General features: G+C 42.8%; 2 protein-coding genes across 5 annotated transcripts in view; both read right to left on the bottom strand.

Moving 5' to 3' along the window:
• Positions 1–4,502, bottom strand: part of mtss1 (MTSS I-BAR domain containing 1) — a 68,375-nt gene extending 63,873 nt beyond the window's left edge. For all 4 annotated transcript variants that reach the window (XR_004656221.1, XR_004656222.1, XM_034868480.1 and 1 more), the window contains exon 1: positions 3,774–4,502. Coding sequence is in view for 2 of the 4 variants with exons in the window: in XM_034868480.1 (XP_034724371.1) it covers positions 3,774–3,845 (72 nt within the window). In the remaining 2 variants the exon portion in view is untranslated. The remainder of the gene's footprint in view (positions 1–3,773) is intronic.
• Positions 4,503–12,138: 7,636 nt separating this feature from the next.
• Positions 12,139–18,673, bottom strand: part of osgn1 (oxidative stress induced growth inhibitor 1) — an 18,150-nt gene continuing 11,615 nt past the window's right edge. The window contains exons 4-8 of the mRNA XM_034868508.1: positions 17,378–17,569; positions 16,215–16,306; positions 14,990–15,189; positions 14,549–14,892; positions 12,139–13,662 (exon numbers count right to left, since the gene is read on the bottom strand). Of these exons, the coding sequence (XP_034724399.1) occupies positions 13,075–13,662; positions 14,549–14,892; positions 14,990–15,189; positions 16,215–16,306; positions 17,378–17,569 (1,416 nt within the window). The 3' untranslated portion in view covers positions 12,139–13,074. The remainder of the gene's footprint in view (positions 13,663–14,548; positions 14,893–14,989; positions 15,190–16,214; positions 16,307–17,377; positions 17,570–18,673) is intronic.

Raw genomic sequence — 18,673 nt, 5'->3', positions numbered from 1 at the left:
CTCTACCTGTTCACCTCCATCTCTCTCTACCTGTTCACCTCCATCTCTCTCTACCTGTTCACCTCCATCTCTCTCTACTTGTTCACCTCCATCTCTCTCTACCTGTTCACCTCTCATCTCTCTCTACCTGTTCACCTCTCATCTTTCTCTACCTGTTCACCTCTCATCTCTCTCTACTTGTTCACCTCCATCTCTCTCTACCTGTTCACCTCCATCTCTCTCTACCTGTTCCCTCATGCTCATCCCCCGGCCTTCCTTCCAAACTTTCTATTTTCTGTATGTCTTGACTGAAGACGTCAGAGCGTCTGATCTAAAAGGACCCTTTATAATGTGGACCCAGACGGGGTCGATTTATTTGTGGATTGCCCCCAACCAGGGTTGCTAAAAACCGGGGCGTGACGATTGATGTCATTCAGAAATTGGGACGCACAGTTGTGATGACTGGACCATATTGATTTTTGGCTCGCTGTGCTTTAAAACGCAGCGATGTGAAACGATAAGTAACTAGTTGCAGTGCTCTTGCACGTGCAATGAATGGAATATAGAGGAGGAAGAGTGCTAGTCTCTACAAAATCATCTGTTCAGTGTTTGATGTTTATTTTATTCATGCTTTAGAATCTAACCCTGGTAACAAAGTCACTTGAAGACTCACATTATGTTCTCCCTTCTTTCTTGTATTTCCGTCCATTTCCCTCGTTTCCTGCCATACTTCATCTCTCCTTTTCCTCCAAGCTTAATTCAGGCAGTCAGCTAAAACACCAACAATGACAGATCTTTACATGTGTGTCGCCATGTGTGTGTTTTTATGAGTTTGTTGGTCAGTTTTGGAGCAGAAGTGTGCACATTCAGTGTGTGCGTGTGCGTGTGTGTGTGTGTGTGTGCGTGTGTGTGTGTGTGTGTGACCATGCCTACATTCACCTGAGGCTACCTCATCTTCCCGACTACACCCCCCAACCACACACACTAAAGTATATCCTTGATGTGACTAAGCCTCGGTGACATCACATCACAGTATGGCCTGCCTGTTGCAGGGTGTGTTTTTGTATACATGTGTACGTGTGTTATATAATTGTGCACAGTTGTGTGTGTGTGTGGGAAAAGCCTGTATTTTACTCTTCCCACACACACAGTTAATTATAGATAGGACTGATTATAACGCACAGTAATGCAGTCATAACCATCGTTTACCACGGTGTGTGTGAGAGATGAACACGACTGTAGCTCGAAGTTGAAAGCTAGTTGCTGTTATACAGTTTGCCTCAGTTCCACACACACACACACACACACACACACACACCAGAGTAAGTGGGCTGCCAGTGCTGGACCAGCACCCTAAGCGGTTGCTCAAGCGCACTTTGGCAATGCCCAGGAGGCATCTGGCATCTCTCCAGCTACCAACCCTTCAGGTCCAAACCCAACTCCCTACAGACTGAGCAACTGACACCTGGATGATTAATCAATTAAAAAAAAAAAAAAATGGCGATCTCAATTCATGATTTCACTTTTAAATAACACACGGGGTGACGTTTCCAGAGCTCCGTACGGTAGATTAAACTCATCTGTTTAGCTCGCTTCTGACCCGCCTATATCAGATACACCGATGTGATTGGTGCAGCTTGGCTACAAGGGCATCGTTAATGAGCAGCATCACTGATTGCTGATTAAATTCAACAATGTGCTCTTGGGAGAACTCTTGATTTCCAGGGAAGCGTGATGATGCCCTGAGGAGAGATATATCCAAACAGCAACTCTCTACTTAATCAGACGTGACTCCTGTGAGCGTGGCAGATTGAAGGAGTGCCCCCGTTGGTATTGTGCCATGTTGGTAAAATATTAGGATGTGACGCCAGAAGCTCTGACACACACACACACACACACACACACACACACACACACACACACACACACACACACACACACACACACACACACACACACACACACACACACACACACACACACACACACACACACACACACACACACACACACACACACACACACACACACACACACACACACGGGTATCAGACAGAAGTGACTCATATGTACTGCTCACTGTTCTTGCCACAGGATGTCTGCAAGTCTAATCACGTTACATCCGAGAACCACACATCCCGAACTGTTTCATGTTCCTCAAACTCCTCATCTCCCGGTGATCTAACCTCTCAGGTAACCCCTGACAGGTTGGATCAGCACGCTGACCTTCCTGTCGGTTTGAATCAGGATGGAGATTAAAAAAAACTGATGTCCGCAACATGTCACAAAAAACATCTAAAATCGTAGAAAACAAGTAAGCACCAAGCGCACACAGCAGGGCTACTAGGAAACCTGTGAGTCATCTGAAGAGCCAATCTGACACAATATCTCTGAAGGCATCATCATCATCATCATCATCATCATCTTCTGGGGTTTGATAAGTCACAGTTATATAGTATATATAGTTTATAGTTTTTAATTTAAAAAGGTCTGGATGAGGTCAGTATTGATGGTATAATTGTATCATCCATATCGATCGATTGTCTCGTGGCAGACTTTGAGATAGCAGCAGATATCGTATCGTTGTGCAAAGAATCCGTGTAATATCGTATCGCGATAAAACTCGAGATTTACTCCTCGAGTCGACGGTCGGGATTTACTCGGAACAAAGTCCACAAACACCGGAGCCTTACTTGGTTATTTTGGTTAAAAAAATGCATTCAGGGCTGACTGGAAAAGTGGAGGCTGCTAATGATGAACATCTGAGAGCAATGAAACACACACAGACAGACACACACAGACACACACACACAGACACACACACAGACAGACAGACACACAGACAGACACACAGACAGCAAAGGGCAGCCTGCTTAGAATCAGTACAATATCGTATCGCGATAAAGAATCAGTATAATACCGTATCGAGATAAAGAATCAGTATAATATCGTGTCGCGATAAAGCTCGAGATTTACTCCTTGAGTCGACGGTCTGGATTTACAAACTCCAACAAACACCGGAGCCTTTCTTGGTTATTTTGGACAAAAAAAATGCATTCAGGGCTGACTGGAAAAGTGGAGGCTGCTAATGATGAACATCTGAGAGCAATGAAACACACACAGACAGACACACAGACAGACAGCAAAGGGCAGCCTGCTTAACAAACATCAAAGAGCACACAGCTGGTAACCCCCCCCCCCCCCCCCCCCCCCCCCCCCCCCCCCCCCCCATCCAGCTCTGTTACCCTCTCAGATGGCCCACTTCCAGTTTTAACCTCTGCTCATTCATTACCCAATCAACAACTCCAGCACTCACAGCCAGTCCTTCTAAATCCAGACGATAACAACCCATAGTGTATGAGTATCTCAAGCTTACCCATTCATTTCTGGGACTCTTTATTTTAAGGCCCACCTAGTTTTATAGCATGTGTATAGCATGTTAGCATTATTTTTCCCCTAGCCCTTCCAGCAGCACCGCATGACTCCACCACTCCAACAAGTAGGAGGTAAAGACAGCCATAATAAAAAAAAAAGGAGGAAATCTAAACATTGTGAGGAAGTGTAACTGTTGAAGTGAAGCAATGCAGGAACATCTCTAGATATTAAAAATGTAATGGCGCAGTTAATTCAGGCCTCCACTTCTGACACAAACTCTACTTTATTTATTGTAAAAACCTACTAGGTGCAGCGTTGATATCACTCAAATTTGACAGGAAAAAGCTTAATTTGAAAAACAAAGAAATATGTTATACATTATTAAAATGTATGTCGTTAGTCTAATTATATTTCCTTACCTTCATGTCGTTCATGATGAGCTGGAAGAGCCCTCCCAAGGCGCTGCATTCCTTCTCTATACCCGCATCCATTTTTCCACAAGCTCGGAAAAAAATCCTCAACTTCCCAAAACTTTCTACCTCCTAAAAAAAAAAAAAAAAGTTTTGAAATACTCCAACACAAGTGGAATCAAAAGAGGCTTTTTAAAAGTTAATGTAGAGTGGGGAGTTACAACACCCCGAGGGCAAAGTCCACTTAAACCCCCCCAAAAAAAAAAAAAAAATGGAAATGGAAAAAACGAGAAAGAAAAAACACATCCAGGAGTAAAAATCCAGGTCGCGAGACAACCGAGGGACTAACGTTAGGCTTTAGTCAGCCAATGCTACCGGCCGGCCAACTTGATAAACGTCCTAAAAAACACCACATCGTGCCTGAATCATGCGGCAGACAGTCTGGAAAATGTCTGACTGGTTGTTTTTAAGTTTAGCCCCGGCTGGTCGAAGTCCCGGGTAATGGGAACACACGGCTAACCGCAGCTAGCTAACTAGGCTAGCTAGGTTAGCGTTAACTCCGCTAGCAACCTGTGACTGAGCGTGCGTGCGCGTGTGCGTGTGTTTTCCAAAACACGCAGTCCGTGATCCCCCAGTCCGCCTGAATAAATAAACCGACACGGGTCTTATCCGACGTTCAGCTCGAAATCAAAGCTCCCAGTCGTTGTTTCCTGACATGTATCCGAGGGGTTCCACGGTTGTTTTACCGAGAGAGACAGCCGTTGTGCTCCGGTTACTCGAACGGGAGTCCCAACCTAAAGTGAATGAGCGTCTCCCCGACCACTGCGGCAAGGTAGCCGCCGCGATGCTAACACACACCCGGTCAAGACTACCACAATAAAAGCCTTCAATCCATCGGCCGAGATGTGTAACTTTCAGAGCATACACTCAGAGCATTTGTGTAATCTTAAACTATAAAGTAACTAATAACTACGGTTGTCTAAATGGAGTGTTGAATATTTAATGTACATGTATATATGTGTATTGGTTCCACTTATTATTCCACTTATTTAGTAATATTCATCATTCTCATTCTCATATCTCACTTATTACTTACTATTTATTCATCATTCTCATATCTCACTTATTATTTACTATTTACTATTTATTCATCATTCTCATATCTCACTTATTATTTATTATTTACTATTTACTCACACACACACATCTCTCTTATTTGTTATTCATCGTTCTCATTTTCTATTTCACAACTGTCCATAATGTTCATACTGTTCATATTGTAATATAATAACATAATACTATTTATCCCAGTATCCCTGCACCATGCTCCACATTTAAATAATTTGTGTTGAACTCTCTGTTCACTCATGCCTCTATATTGTTCTGTTTAGAGTATGTATATATTGTATGTGTATATTAGTGTGTATATTTTTTGTTTTGGTTGTTTTGTGTGTGTTTTTTGTGTGCGTGTGTGTAAGCACAGTGTGAGCAAAGATGCTCCAAAGAAAAATGCCTCGTATGTGTCCTCATACCTGACGAATAAAGCTCAAAGATAGATAGATAGGTAGATAGATAGATAGATAGATAGATAGATAGATAGATAGACAGATGGATAGATAGATAGACTTTCCTTATCAGAAAGTGGGAAAGAGAATAAAGTACAATAAACACTTTGTGTATACAAACCTATAATATGTATACTATTAAATATGAAGTAGCCAAGAAGTATAATATTGTATGATGAATTTTCTTACACACAGCTGTAAACACTTTTTTTGTGTGTGTTGTGGCAGGAAAGATAATAATCAGACACATGACATATGAACAGCAAAACATTTGTAGGAACTGTGTGTCACGAGCAACAAAAAACCAGAGTTCAAATTCTTTGTGATGACATTCTTTTCAGTTTGAATTTGTCTACATTCAAGTAATGTGATGCACTGACTAAAGAAAAATGATGAACCTTTGAAAATAATGTGTATTTTTTCATCTATACTCACGTTTAAATATCTGAAGTAGTAACGTAAATAACCAAACATTACCAAACTTACATTTCTAAGTTCATAACTGATGTCTTTTGGTCCATTTTTTAAAGCAAACATCTACAAAATATAATCTCTTGTCTTCTTTTTAGTGTGTCTCAAACTTCCTTCATGTGCATGTAATTAAAAAAAAAAAAACTTTACCTTTAATAAGTGGAAATATGAACTAGGTATTCAAATCATAGGATTTAAATACGCATTCAAAGCAGCTGCACCTCATTTGTATGGATGACATGTTGGTGAAAACAAAAACAAACATATTTGATGCCTTTACTTTGAAGGTCTTGAAGTTTCCGGTTGGTGCAGAGCTCGCTATGCTTGACGCATCTGTGTTTGTGGACGGTGGACGTTTGTTTTGCGTCAAAGACGCGGCGGTCCGGCAGGGCGGAGTTAAGTGAAAGATTTTGCCCTAACAGTAGAATATATTGGGACTTTACTGACATTTTACTGGGAGGTGACACAGATATATACACAGATATATACAAATAAAAGCTAAAAAAAAGCTTCCTCTCTCTATATGTAGCCATATACACATACAATAATATATACAAAAACATGAAATGGATCGATGGTTCCCAACATCTAGGCTGTAGACCAGTAGCCTACAGATCTACAGAATATTTTCTACAAGGCCACATTAAAAAAAAACTAGATAATCTGGCAGAAAAAGATAGTTTTTCAGGATATTTTCTGCTGTACTTGCATCTTACCTTTCTCTTTTCTCCTGTGTTTGAGCAAAGGTCAAAGGTCTGTGCAGGCACGCAGCTGTTATCACCCACTTTCAGCATTCAGCATTTGGAGTTTGGGTCTGGACAATGTGTTGGGATTGTCGGACAGAGTCTCGAACCCCCTCCACTTACACATTTTCGACGTCGTGAACCAATCCGATTATGTTTAACAGCCACGTCATGCAACTAGCACACCTCGCTACGAAGGCTCCTGTTCTTCCAGAAAGCACCACCCTCCATTCAGGGACTTTTGGGGTATTAAATCATGTCCCCGGGACTTAATTTAGACCATGGTCCCTTCAGTCGAAACATAATGAGTTCCTGTTAGGACAAGTTTTTTCAGTGAATGTAGTTAGCGCCATTATGGTCAGTGCTGACATGTGGAGCCTCCGGCAGGTGAGGCACATGACAGATTGAGGCTGATTTTGGAAGGAAGACAGATGCGGACACGTTACATTCTGACATCATGTTGGAAAGACAGACTGTTGGTTGAAGAGGGTGCTGGCCGTCCCGAGGAGAGAGGCACCGAAAGGTAGCAGGCCCGGCTCTGGAAGTGGACTAAAACATTGGCTGGGTGAGTCAGTTTAACACAGCACAACCCCCTCTAGAAGTAGGAAAGACACACACTGTTTAGTCCCATTGTCCCGTTAAACGCAAGAGAGGAGACAATAAATCTAATGTTACCAGCCAGGTTAGCCTGTAGAAGCTGTCCTAGTTTGTTCTAGGAGACAAGGTTAGCTTAGCATTGTAGCAGTTCCTCAAAAGGTTCCTAGTCGGGCGTCTGGATAGCTTTGTTAGTAGAGCGGGCACCCATATGCAGCGGACCCGGGTTAGACTCCGCCCTGCCGCCCTTTGCAGCATGTCATCTCTCTCTCTTTCCCCCCTTTCATTTCTTCAGCTGTCCTACCCCACGTTATTTATGGACAAAACAACAACTTTGGGGTTAAAGTGCCCACATGATGTTCACTTTCAGGTTCATTGTTATATTTTGAGGTTGAATCAGAATAGTTTTACATGGTTTCATTTTCTAAAAAATATTTAGTTGTACTGCACATTGCTGCAGATCCTATTTGCACCCTGTGTGTCTGGGTCTCTGTTTTAGCTCCAGAGTGAGACATCTCACTTCAATCCTACCTTTGTTGGGAGTTGCACATGCTCAGTAGCTCGGTAAGATCCCATCAGCTAGATAACTCTTCCTCCAACTTTGGTCAGTACAAGGCAGGATCAGCTAAAGGAGGGCCACTTGTGGAATACCTGCAGAACAGGGACAGGAAGTAGTCCTTTTGGAGATTATGGTGAACTAGTGTGTGTTGTAGCAGTGTTCCGCCATTGAGAACGAGCTAGCATGCTACGGTTAGCCACCTCGTCTCTAGTGACATAGAAAGCCATGCAGATGCTGAACAGCTCACCTGGAGGCTGAAGGCAGATCTGGAGGACATTCAGAAACCGGATCTCACTCAAAACAGCACGGATTTGTTTTTCTGTCTTGGACGCACCAGAGACACAAAATGCACCCCAAATCCCAGAAAAATGTTTTTTTTTTCATAGTGTGGGCACTTTAAGAAAAGTATCAATTTTGGGATTTAAGGGTTGCTTAAACAAAGTCAGGAAGTTACATATTTCAGTTGTTTTGTTCTTAAGATTCTATTCTTTGTAGGTTTTACATTTAGACTTTCCATGTAAACTACATTTCTGTCTCCCACATGAGGAACTCTGAGTAGAGACAACAACACCGCCGGCGCCTCCATGTAATACAAACCTCCACACAGTTGCTAGTAGCCAAGGAGGATACGGAGGATTAAAAGAACATGACGGACTCTTCAGAACAGGTGACTATCTTCAGCCCGATTGCAGGAAAGTCAGCACACACCACACTCTTCTGAACATAGTCATATGTGGAGCTGTTCGTTTAAATTAGCTTCGTGGCAACTCATTTGGCTCGAATGTAACGGACGCTTGTTAAAATCAAAAAGGTATACGCACTAAAGCTTTAGCTGTAAAAAGCACCAACAGCAGGAAACCACTCCGACATGACCCGAAGAACCGAATTACACCTCGTCCAGACATCAGGCTACTCATGTTCAATTCATATCTATTATTCTATTATGTAGCAACCAGCTGATAATAAACACAAAGTCTTATTTAACTGACTCACCAACAAGCTGAGTCACAGCGCCAGCAGGCTTCCTACCGGTCTTATTACCATGGCAACCAGCATGCCCCAGTGGTGTCTGTGTGTGTGTGTGTGTGTATGCATGCAAGCGCGCGTGTATGTGCGTGCATGCAAACGTGTTTGTGCGTGTGTGTGTGCGTGTTTGTGCGTGTGTGCGTGTTTGTTTGTTTGCGTGCGTGTACGTATGTGTGCGTGTTTGTGCGTGTGTGCGTGTGTGTGTGTGTATGCTGAATCACAGGACCCCCATATCTCCCCACCAAACCCGGTGTATTTCCATACAGAACGATACAAAAACAATACAGATTATACAATAATACATCCTAAGAGTTGTGTTTTTAAACTGGAATCTGGTTCAGTCTGTGTTTGGATTACAACAATGACATAATCGTGTCATAAACTTTGTCAATCAATCATTACACATACAAGACCTGTAGTTCAAAGTGTTTGATGTTAAAGAGACAGTTAAACCAATGGATCCCTGTTGGGTCCCAGCTGTGGACAGAGTCCGGCAGCGCCCCCTGCTGGAGGGTCCACAGCTGCTCTCAGGAGCTCTGATAGACGAGGCCAAACACCTGGGCAACCTGAGCTTCAACATCTGGAACAAGATGAAGGACATGGTCTCCTACACTCCTGTGATTCTGGACTCAGTCCACATGGGGCGGCCTCTGGCTCTCACTGGGAGAGCCAGAGGCCGCCCCGTCTAACCCAATTATAAACGATAACATAAAGAAAACGGTCCAAAAGACAGAAAAACAACAATATTGCTGAGAAACTTGCTTTTAATAGAAATCCACAGACATATGTAGATGGAAAACGAAGATGTCGATACAGTTGGAAACATTTGATAAAATCATATATATTACTATATATAAGCCACACCATTCAGACAAACAAGCAACAAGTGTTAAACATTACCGCAAAAGCATTTTCATTCTGTAAAACTAAATATTGTTTAGTGAATATTGTGCGTTAAGGCGCTGCTGGCTCCTGTAGATCGCTGTTCTCTGTCGGCATTCAGAAAAGCACTTTAAACAAAGACTATATAACTATATTCAATCCTTAATGTGAACATTAACCTGGTGCAAAAACAAATAGTTGAGGGGTTGCTTCTTGCTTGTTTAATTTAAAACACATTCTTGCTGCCACAAATACTCACTAGAGCTCAATATGTGGAATAATATCATAAAAACTACAGTGATCAGCTGTTTTTGGAAATTACTGATTTTTATGCCTTCTGTAAAAGCCAAAGGGCTCGGAGACGAGTGCCACAGACAGGAAGTATTAAGAGTTACACTCATACTGTCGGGTTTTTCATTGGATTTGTTGAAGTGAAGTAAAATATAACACTTCATATGAAACTTGGTCCATTGACTCATCGGTATAGGTCAGGTATATTTGCGATACAGTTTGCAGAACTCTGCAACTTCTGTCCCACAGCTTACAGAAATTAAAATAAATCTTATTTTTAAAAGGTGATATTAGAAATAAATCGGCATTTTACATGTTTCACCCACAAACGCTGGAAGCAATGCAGCTCAACATGCATAAAACAGTTAAAACGTTAAAAAAATAAATAGATTTGATAATTTATTAAGTATTATATTTCACTGATTTGCTTTGACAAATGCAAAAATATTTGTGTCATATGTTTGCCAGACTGAGGATCAAAGATGGCGTGTCACAAGTGAATTAAATGCAAAATTGTGTTTTCCATCTAAAGAAGAATGACATTGACCCTATTTACATTGGGACTAATATTAAAGCTACAGTGCGTAGTTTCTGTCTCCGCGAGAGGAATTCGTGAAACACGTGATACAAGCCTATGGTGATCGGTTGCTAGTAGCCAAGGAGGACATGGAGGATAAAAAACATGGACTCTTTAGAAGAGGTAAATACCTTTTCTTGAGTTTTTGGCGGGAAATTCCCCGGCCGACACCATCTTGTGAACTTAGACATACTAAGAAACACAGAGAGAGTGGAGTGGAGCTGATGATCTTAATTAGCTTTGTAGCAACTCATTTGGCAACGGACGTTCATTAATATCACAAAGTTAAGCTTTAAGCTGGACTACAGGTTGAATTACCGTCAAACTTCCAGTTTGTGGTGATGATACTTACACAGAAGAGCATTATTACTACAAGTAACAGAAGTGGTAGATTCATGTTGGAAAGCATCCATTTGCAATACTACAGCAATGCAAATCCGGTTTAAAAACCAGTGGTGGTTATCTGTCATTATCAAAGTTATATTATCAACAGCAGGAATTATTGAAAACAATATAAATGTTAAACTTTTGTTGTGTGTAGTAAAAAACCTTTTCATAATCAAAGATTTACAAAAAGATAGGTAGGTACAGTTGCTTGCTACATGACTAAAAATCCTATTGACATAAAACAATAATGCACCATAGCTTCATAAAACCCATAATATACACCAGACACATCCATGGGGAATGATCCAGAGAAGGGAGCAGGCATTTAGTCAGTGAAACGGCCCATTTGCGTGAGGTCCTGTTGTGTTCTTAAACCAACCCGACAAAGCACAAGTAGACTTCATATTCCACAATTACTGTTTTCCGGCCAGTGTTTTCACAGATTTCGGCGTTTCCGACAGCACTTGAAGGAGGCAGCCTTGTTTCACGGGGGGGGGGAGAAAGAAAAGAGACTCGTGGGACATAGTGAGTGCTTTGTTGTTACAGGAAGCTGTTACACAACCTCCCGGGAAGTTCAGTGCTTGTGCTTAATTATTATTATTATTTTTTTTTAAACGTTCTTGTGGCAGCAATAGAGGCAGTGATGTTTCCTGTTTCCTGTACGGGATTCTCACACCGCCTTGAACCATAGAACAGAATAAACCGACAAGTTTGATTGCCGCTTACAAAATTGGCCAGCGCAGCGTGACGCGGGGTTGCGTTTCTCCCAAAGTTGAGTCGGTCTCCAGTTTGCGGCAACACCCCCGCAGCCTGAGTCCACTACCCCCATTCAAAATGAAGGAGAGACCTGCGTTTGGCCAGACCATCAGAGGGCCTTGAGTGGTAAGAAAACTAGACCTGAATGGATGTAAGGATTATTTTTCTTTTTTATCGTTCTGAATCCAAATGTCCACCCTTTCGGACTTGGGGGGCTCAGCCCTTGCGGACTTCAGCCGTACGTACTGTGACGTGTTCGCAGATCTCAATTCAGTTTCATAACTTTAAAATCTACAGAGTCACATCCGTTTTTGCAATGAATGGTGGGTAATTAAATCAGTGACGTCTGCACCCTGAGCAGACTCTCTGGAGGTCTGCACGAAGTCTCCATGAGCCCCCCTGTGGACTGGATGACTTGAGGATTTGGACAGCCCTCGCAAAGTCTTTGAGTCTGCGACTACAGTGGAGTCCGTCCACTTGGATTCAGCCTCCATGTATTAATGTTATCTCAATTCCTGTTCTCTATTCTGCCTCTCTTGATTCCTTCTTTTCCACCGTTTTTCAGATCTCCTCTTCCACTTCTCTTTGTGTTGGTCCTCATTAACTCAAACAAAAGTCATATTTACAGGTTATGAACTCATATGTTTGGTTGTATCAGCCTGGACATGTTAAACAGTCCTTTAAAAATGATATGGATGTACGGTTTACCATACACCAGTTGTTCATAAAAAACTAAAAATATAATCAGCTGATTCTATCTTAACCCAGACATACTGGCCAATGACGAACTGCTTTACGGAAAAGCTAAATATTTGGCAGATATGATCGAGGTCATTGTAAAACGGTGTTGGCATTGTTTGACCACCAGAGGGCACTGACATTTTATTACTGTAAATTGTCTTGATTAGAACATGTCACCCAAATTCAAGTGATTGTCATCCTGATCATTGATATCAGAGTTTGAAATACTCAAATGCAGATATTGGTATTAGCCTGTATAATCCAGTATTGGATAGTACACGTACGTTGACGGTGGAGTTGTACTTGGAGTTGGTAACTAAAGGGATGACCCACACGCACCATCACATCCTTCACTTCAGTGTCTCTTTCTCTTTCTAACTCCAACGTACACATGACTGACCTGTATTTCTGTAGGAGAACGGCGGTTTTTAAGCTGCTTTTTCCAGGATTTTTTAGATCTGAAGGCTTTTTAGCCCAACCAGATCTACTAAAGATATCAGACCCGTTCTAACCAGTGCATTTCCAGTCGTATACATTTGTTGGCCGTTTCACGCCTCAAAACAGCTTAGCAGCGTGTTTGATTTCCCTACTTTGTGATATCTGGAAAACCATTTGTTTGCAGCAGTTCCTGTTTTGTGTCCATCGATCCCCTCGGATCAGACCAGACTAGTCCAGGTTTTCCTCAGTTCACTCATCCTTTCCCATCTCCGGAAACCTGCTACGAATCCCGAACACAAACCTCTGCTTCTGTCTGTGTGTTGGCCTGTCTGTCCACCAACCTGTCTGTGGTTAACTGCCTTTCCCCCACCCTCGGTGTCTTGGCGAGGTCGCTAGCGATAGCCAGCGCTCCTCCTTTCAGGAACCTGACGAAGTTCTCGCCGACGAGCGGCCCCATGGCGTACAGGCCCGGCCCGTCCGCCGCAACCACCTTGTTCGTGAACGGGTCCACTTCAATCGGGTTCCTCCGGCACGTGATTGGCTCGTCGGGGTTGATGCCAAGTGAACGGCCATTGTCACCCAGAAAGGAGAGGTTGGGGTGGGCGCCGATCAGAACCAGCGCCTTCGAGACCTGGACCACCGTCCGCTGGCCGGAGTCGGACTCCAGAACGCACTTCCGGTCGGGTCGGAGCGCCACCACCTTGAAGCGCGGGAAGCTCAGGTAACCCGGGTAAGAGGAGAGGGGTGAAGAGGTGGTGGAGGAGGAGGGAGGGAGGGTGGAAGGGCTGGAGTGGTCCTGGAGGTTCTGAGCGTGGTCCTGTGGCGGAGGGCTCGGCTGGTACTGCTGCTGAGTCATCATCTGGTGAACCTAGAGGCCGAAGAAAAGAAACGAGACCATTAGATGTAACTCTATAATGGACCCCGACCGCCTTAAAAAGGCCGTGCAACACCGGGAAAAAAACATCAGTCAAATTCTCCATCGGTCCAATTAATAAATCACAAATCATTTGAATAATCAACTAATCGTTGGAGTCATTTATCATGCGTGCGGCTCTCCTGCACGCTGTACACAGACAGTTTGAGTTACACTCTCCTTTCCCGATATACTGGTAAAAACATTGAATTCTTGATAAATGGAATGTCTTTAATTTTGCATTTTAATTGGGTTATTAAATATTGAAAAGCTAGCAGCTATCAGCAGGTTAAAATGTCATGCTCTCCTACATCACATCCTCTGCACTGAAGAACGCACTACATTTCTCCTGTAGAGTTACACTTTATTGTGCTGTTGTGTGTTTATGTGAAATAAAAAGTGCATTAATGTAACTGCTTTGGGATCAAATCTAAATGTAAACGTTCATATTTTTATTATTGAACCAGGTTAGAGGGTTCCTTGTAGAATTGACAGCATTAGTTATTTGAGAATTTCTTTCATATCCAAGCAAAATTGGTATTGTAACTGAAATATCCATAATCAAATCAATACTAAATCAAATCAGGACCTTCTAAATCAATTTGGGAAATCAGTGGCAATAACTAGCAGAAAAAAAAGAGCTTAAAACACAACATGCTAGTGGAAAGTTAGCACTAGCAAGTTTACTAGCAGTTAAGAAACAGATTCTACAGCCTATTGTATCTTTTTCAATTTTTTAATTATATAGTTTTTGATGGTTTTACAATTAGTTATAAAAATTGTTATTGTGGTCTAAATACAGTGTAGTTGCGCGGTAACCGTTACCGTCCCTACGACTCACCTTGTGGTACTCCGGGTAGAGCATTTTGGGCAGCTGGTTGAAGATGAGGCCGGGGTCGGTGACCGAGCGTCTGAAGGCGTGGTAAACCGGAGTGTTGAGATGGTGGGCGGCCAGTACAGCGTCGGCCGCCGTAAGCCCCGCCCCCACCACCAGCACGGGGTCTGACGATTGGTCGAGCTCGCCGCGGGAGATGGCGGCCTCCAGCTCCCAGAAGGAGTGGCAGACGTAGGGCAGGGACTCGCCCTCCACGCCGAGCCGGGCCGGGATGTCGTGGGTCCCGGTTGCCAGCACCACGTTGTGGGCCAACATGGAGAAGGGCACGGCCTCGGAAACAGCAGAACCATCTGGCCGGGTGGAGGAAGATGGAGGCAACAGGATACGGAGGTTAGTGTGAGCCACTTTCTTTCATTCAACAACATTCCCTGTTTTCCTTGACTGTACCTCTCAGCTCTTCCCCCTCTCTGTGCTGCAGTCCTGTGACTCTCCAGCAGGGCGGCACCCCCTCCTGGTTGCCAGGGTGCCTGGTTACCGAGGTGACGGTGGTTCCACAGGCAAAGCTCTGCTCCAGGGACATCTGGGAAACGTAGTGTTGGTAGTAGGAGGCGATCTCTGCCGGTGTGGCACGGTCGTTTCGAACATTTCTGGAAGGAAATAAACATGAAAATGGCGTTAATACATAAAACAAAGCCCAGATGTGTTTAAATACCTCACAACAAAAGTACAGTTTTTATATTATATTAGAGAGTTAAGGCACGGGGGCTGATAATTTCATTAACCACACATGTAATGAAATTTGAGAAGTGGTTTTATTTATTAAAAACAATAATAAAACAAGGTTGTAAGACTACTGTAAGTAAAAGAATAAGGTTAAAAAAGCTAAACAAGAAGAAAGTTTCCTGCAGGGAAAAAATGCTAATCATATGAGTTGTTATTAAAAACATCATTTTATGTAAATCTAAAGAGTTTAGCTGCAAGAAAGCCTGGAATTTCGTAATTTTAACGATGACCACTTGGTTTGCAGCTTGGGAGTTTATAGGGACACAAAGGCCACATGTCACGGCCATGAGGTAATGAACCGGACTTTGATTTCACTTAAATGGACAAATCTATTCCTAAGAAAACGTCTTTTTTTTTTTAAATCAGGATGTAAAAATTATTTGTAATACATATAATCAGAAAATTTTTAGAATAACATACCATCAGTAAAATCATTGAAGCCTCAGGGCACTAAAATGTACAAGTTATATTGAAAAAAACAACAACAAAAAAACAGATTACTCAGAGTCCTTATTGTTAGATGATGGGAACGGACTTATGCATGTTATTGACTAGGACTTTTTTAAACAAGTTTTAACGTCTTCTGGATGCTGTATATGATGTGAGTTTATATTAGATATGTTCCGATACCTCCGATTGGGCATAAAACGCTGGTATCGGGAAGCACTGGAGTTTATGCACCGATCAGATAGGAAGTAATAAAGAGAAAGAAAGAAAATCTACGTTAAAGTCCCCAGCGCTGTGGAGTCAGGTCTGGCTAGGCGAGACCATTAACTAACAGACAATGCACTAATATGTCTCCATGATGGAGACTAAACCTACAAAACTTATTTTTCTGTTGAAAAGTTCTAAAACTGAACGACTGGAGGGGTCACGTGTGTGTTCAGACCTGCGTTTCTCTCTCATCCAGTCCTTCAGTTTGAGTCCGGGAAGCTCCATCCAGTTAGCCAGGCTCAGTGTTAGCATGGAGCCCTCCATAGCCTGGGAACACACACACACACACACACACACACACACACACACACACACACACACACACACACTTAAACTCACTCAGCTGTGTTAATCTGCTGCATTGTTATCAAGGTGTTCTCATGAAGCTTCACAGCCTTCAGCTGAAAGACTGGATCATGTATACGTATTTGAATTTTAACAGCCAGTGAATACTTCATGTTTTATCTCAATCAATTTTTGGATCTGAATTTGTGACCATCGAATTTTTTTTTTCATCCAAATTCAGCTTTTGAAATTGCAAATCAAGACATTTCCTATTTTCATTTAAAAGGAGGGGAATTCAGAACAAATTAATGTTTAATACATGGTTTGTCAGAGTAAAATATTTCAATATTTGGTATTCAGTGGCTGTGGAAATTCAAATATAGTATTAAACTCTTCTGTTCATTAAAATATTGGTCTGCAGTCACGTTCTTCTTGTGTCATGTGCACACTGCAACCTCAGTGTGTGCAAATAAGCAGCTGACTGAGGAAACTATGCACACATTACATAACGTCTGCTTAGCAAATCTGCCTTCATATTTCCTGGATAAAGACAGAGACCCTGTTGTGTAATGGCTTTCAGGATATCACAAAATGATTATGTATACAACTATTATAAAAACAGATATAGAATATGGATATAAAATAAATAAATAAAATAAAACAAGCGCTCCTAGAGTTAACCAGACAACCACGTCATTTCTGCTGTTATAAACTCACTGGTTACCACACTGCTTTCACTAAAAACTGTTATATTGTGGTCCCCTAAACTGGCAGAAATTAGACCTTGGACCCCCATTTGATAACATTTTGTCCCAGGGTCCACCATCTTATAGTATTTAGATGTTTTATTACAGACAGTGTATGGTGTGTCATTGTGTTACTTATGGATGAAATTATAGTGAAACTCAATGATTCCCCTTTTGACCTGGGACCCCCGGGACCCCCTGGACTCCCGGGACCCCCCCAGGACCCCTCCAAGGAACGCAGGGGAGTACCCGGACTCCACTGGTCTAAATAATCAATAATCCATGGATTGGTATTTTAGCAACGTACATGCCAGGCTCCTCCAGGCGGACCCTTCCCCAGCACCAGGTGGGGGATGGCGCGCTCCGGCTCGTATCGCCATTCCAACGGAGACGTGTGCTCCAATCCGAAGTCGCTGTCGGGGAGCAGCAGCGAATCAAAGAGCACGGCCACAGGATTGGACGATCGGCCCTCCAACCCCTCGCACAGGTACTCCAGATCCTGGACAGAGAGGGCGAGGGAAACTGTGAGGCATCGTACATCTACTGTCCATCATCTACAGTCCACCATCTACTGGACATCATCTACTGGACATCAGCAACAGTCCATCATCTACAGTCCATCATCTACAGTCCATCATCTACTGGACATCAGCTACAGTCCATCATCTACAGTCCATCATCTACTGGACATCAGCAACAGTCCATCATCTACTGTCCATCTACAGTCCATCATCTACTGGACATCATCTACAGTCCATCATCTACAGTCCATCATCTACTGGACATCAGCAACAGTCCATCATCTACAGTCCACCATCTACTGGACATCATCTACTGGACATCAGCAACAGTCCATCATCTACAGTCCATCATCTACAGTCCATCATCTACAGTCCATCATCTACAGTCCATCATCTACTGGACATCATCTACTGGACATCAGCAACAGTCCATCATCTACAGTCCATCATCTACAGTCCATCATCTACTGGACATCAGCAACAGTCCATCATCTACAGTCCATCATCTACAGTCCATCATCTACTGTCCATCATCTACTGGACATCAGCAACAGTCCATCATCTACAGTCCATCATCTACAGTCCATCATCTACAGTCCATCAGCTACTGTCCATCAGCTACTGTCCATCAGCTACTGTCCATCATCTACTGTCCATCATCTACTGGACATCATCTACTGGACATCATCTACTGGACATCAGCTACAGTCCATCATCTACTGTCCATCATCTACTGTCCATCATCTACTGGACATCATCTACTGGACATCATCTACAGTCCATCATCTACAGTCCATCATCTACTGGACATCAGCAACAGTCCATCATCTACTGGACATCATCTACAGTCCATCATCTACAGTCCATCATCTACAGTCCATCATCTACTGGACATCATCTACTGGACATCATCTACTGGACATCAGCAACAGTCCATCATCTACAGTCCATCATCTACTGTCCATCATCTACTGTCCATCATCTACTGTCCATCATCTACTGGACATCATCTACTGGACATCATCTACTGGACATCATCTACTGGACATCAGCAACAGTCCATCATCTACAGTCCATCATCT

This window comes from Etheostoma cragini, chromosome 4 (assembly GCF_013103735.1).
Source record: "Etheostoma cragini isolate CJK2018 chromosome 4, CSU_Ecrag_1.0, whole genome shotgun sequence".
In the NCBI taxonomy this organism is placed as follows: Eukaryota; Metazoa; Chordata; class Actinopteri; order Perciformes; family Percidae; genus Etheostoma; species Etheostoma cragini.
This window is presented reverse-complemented; position numbering and strand designations above follow the sequence as displayed.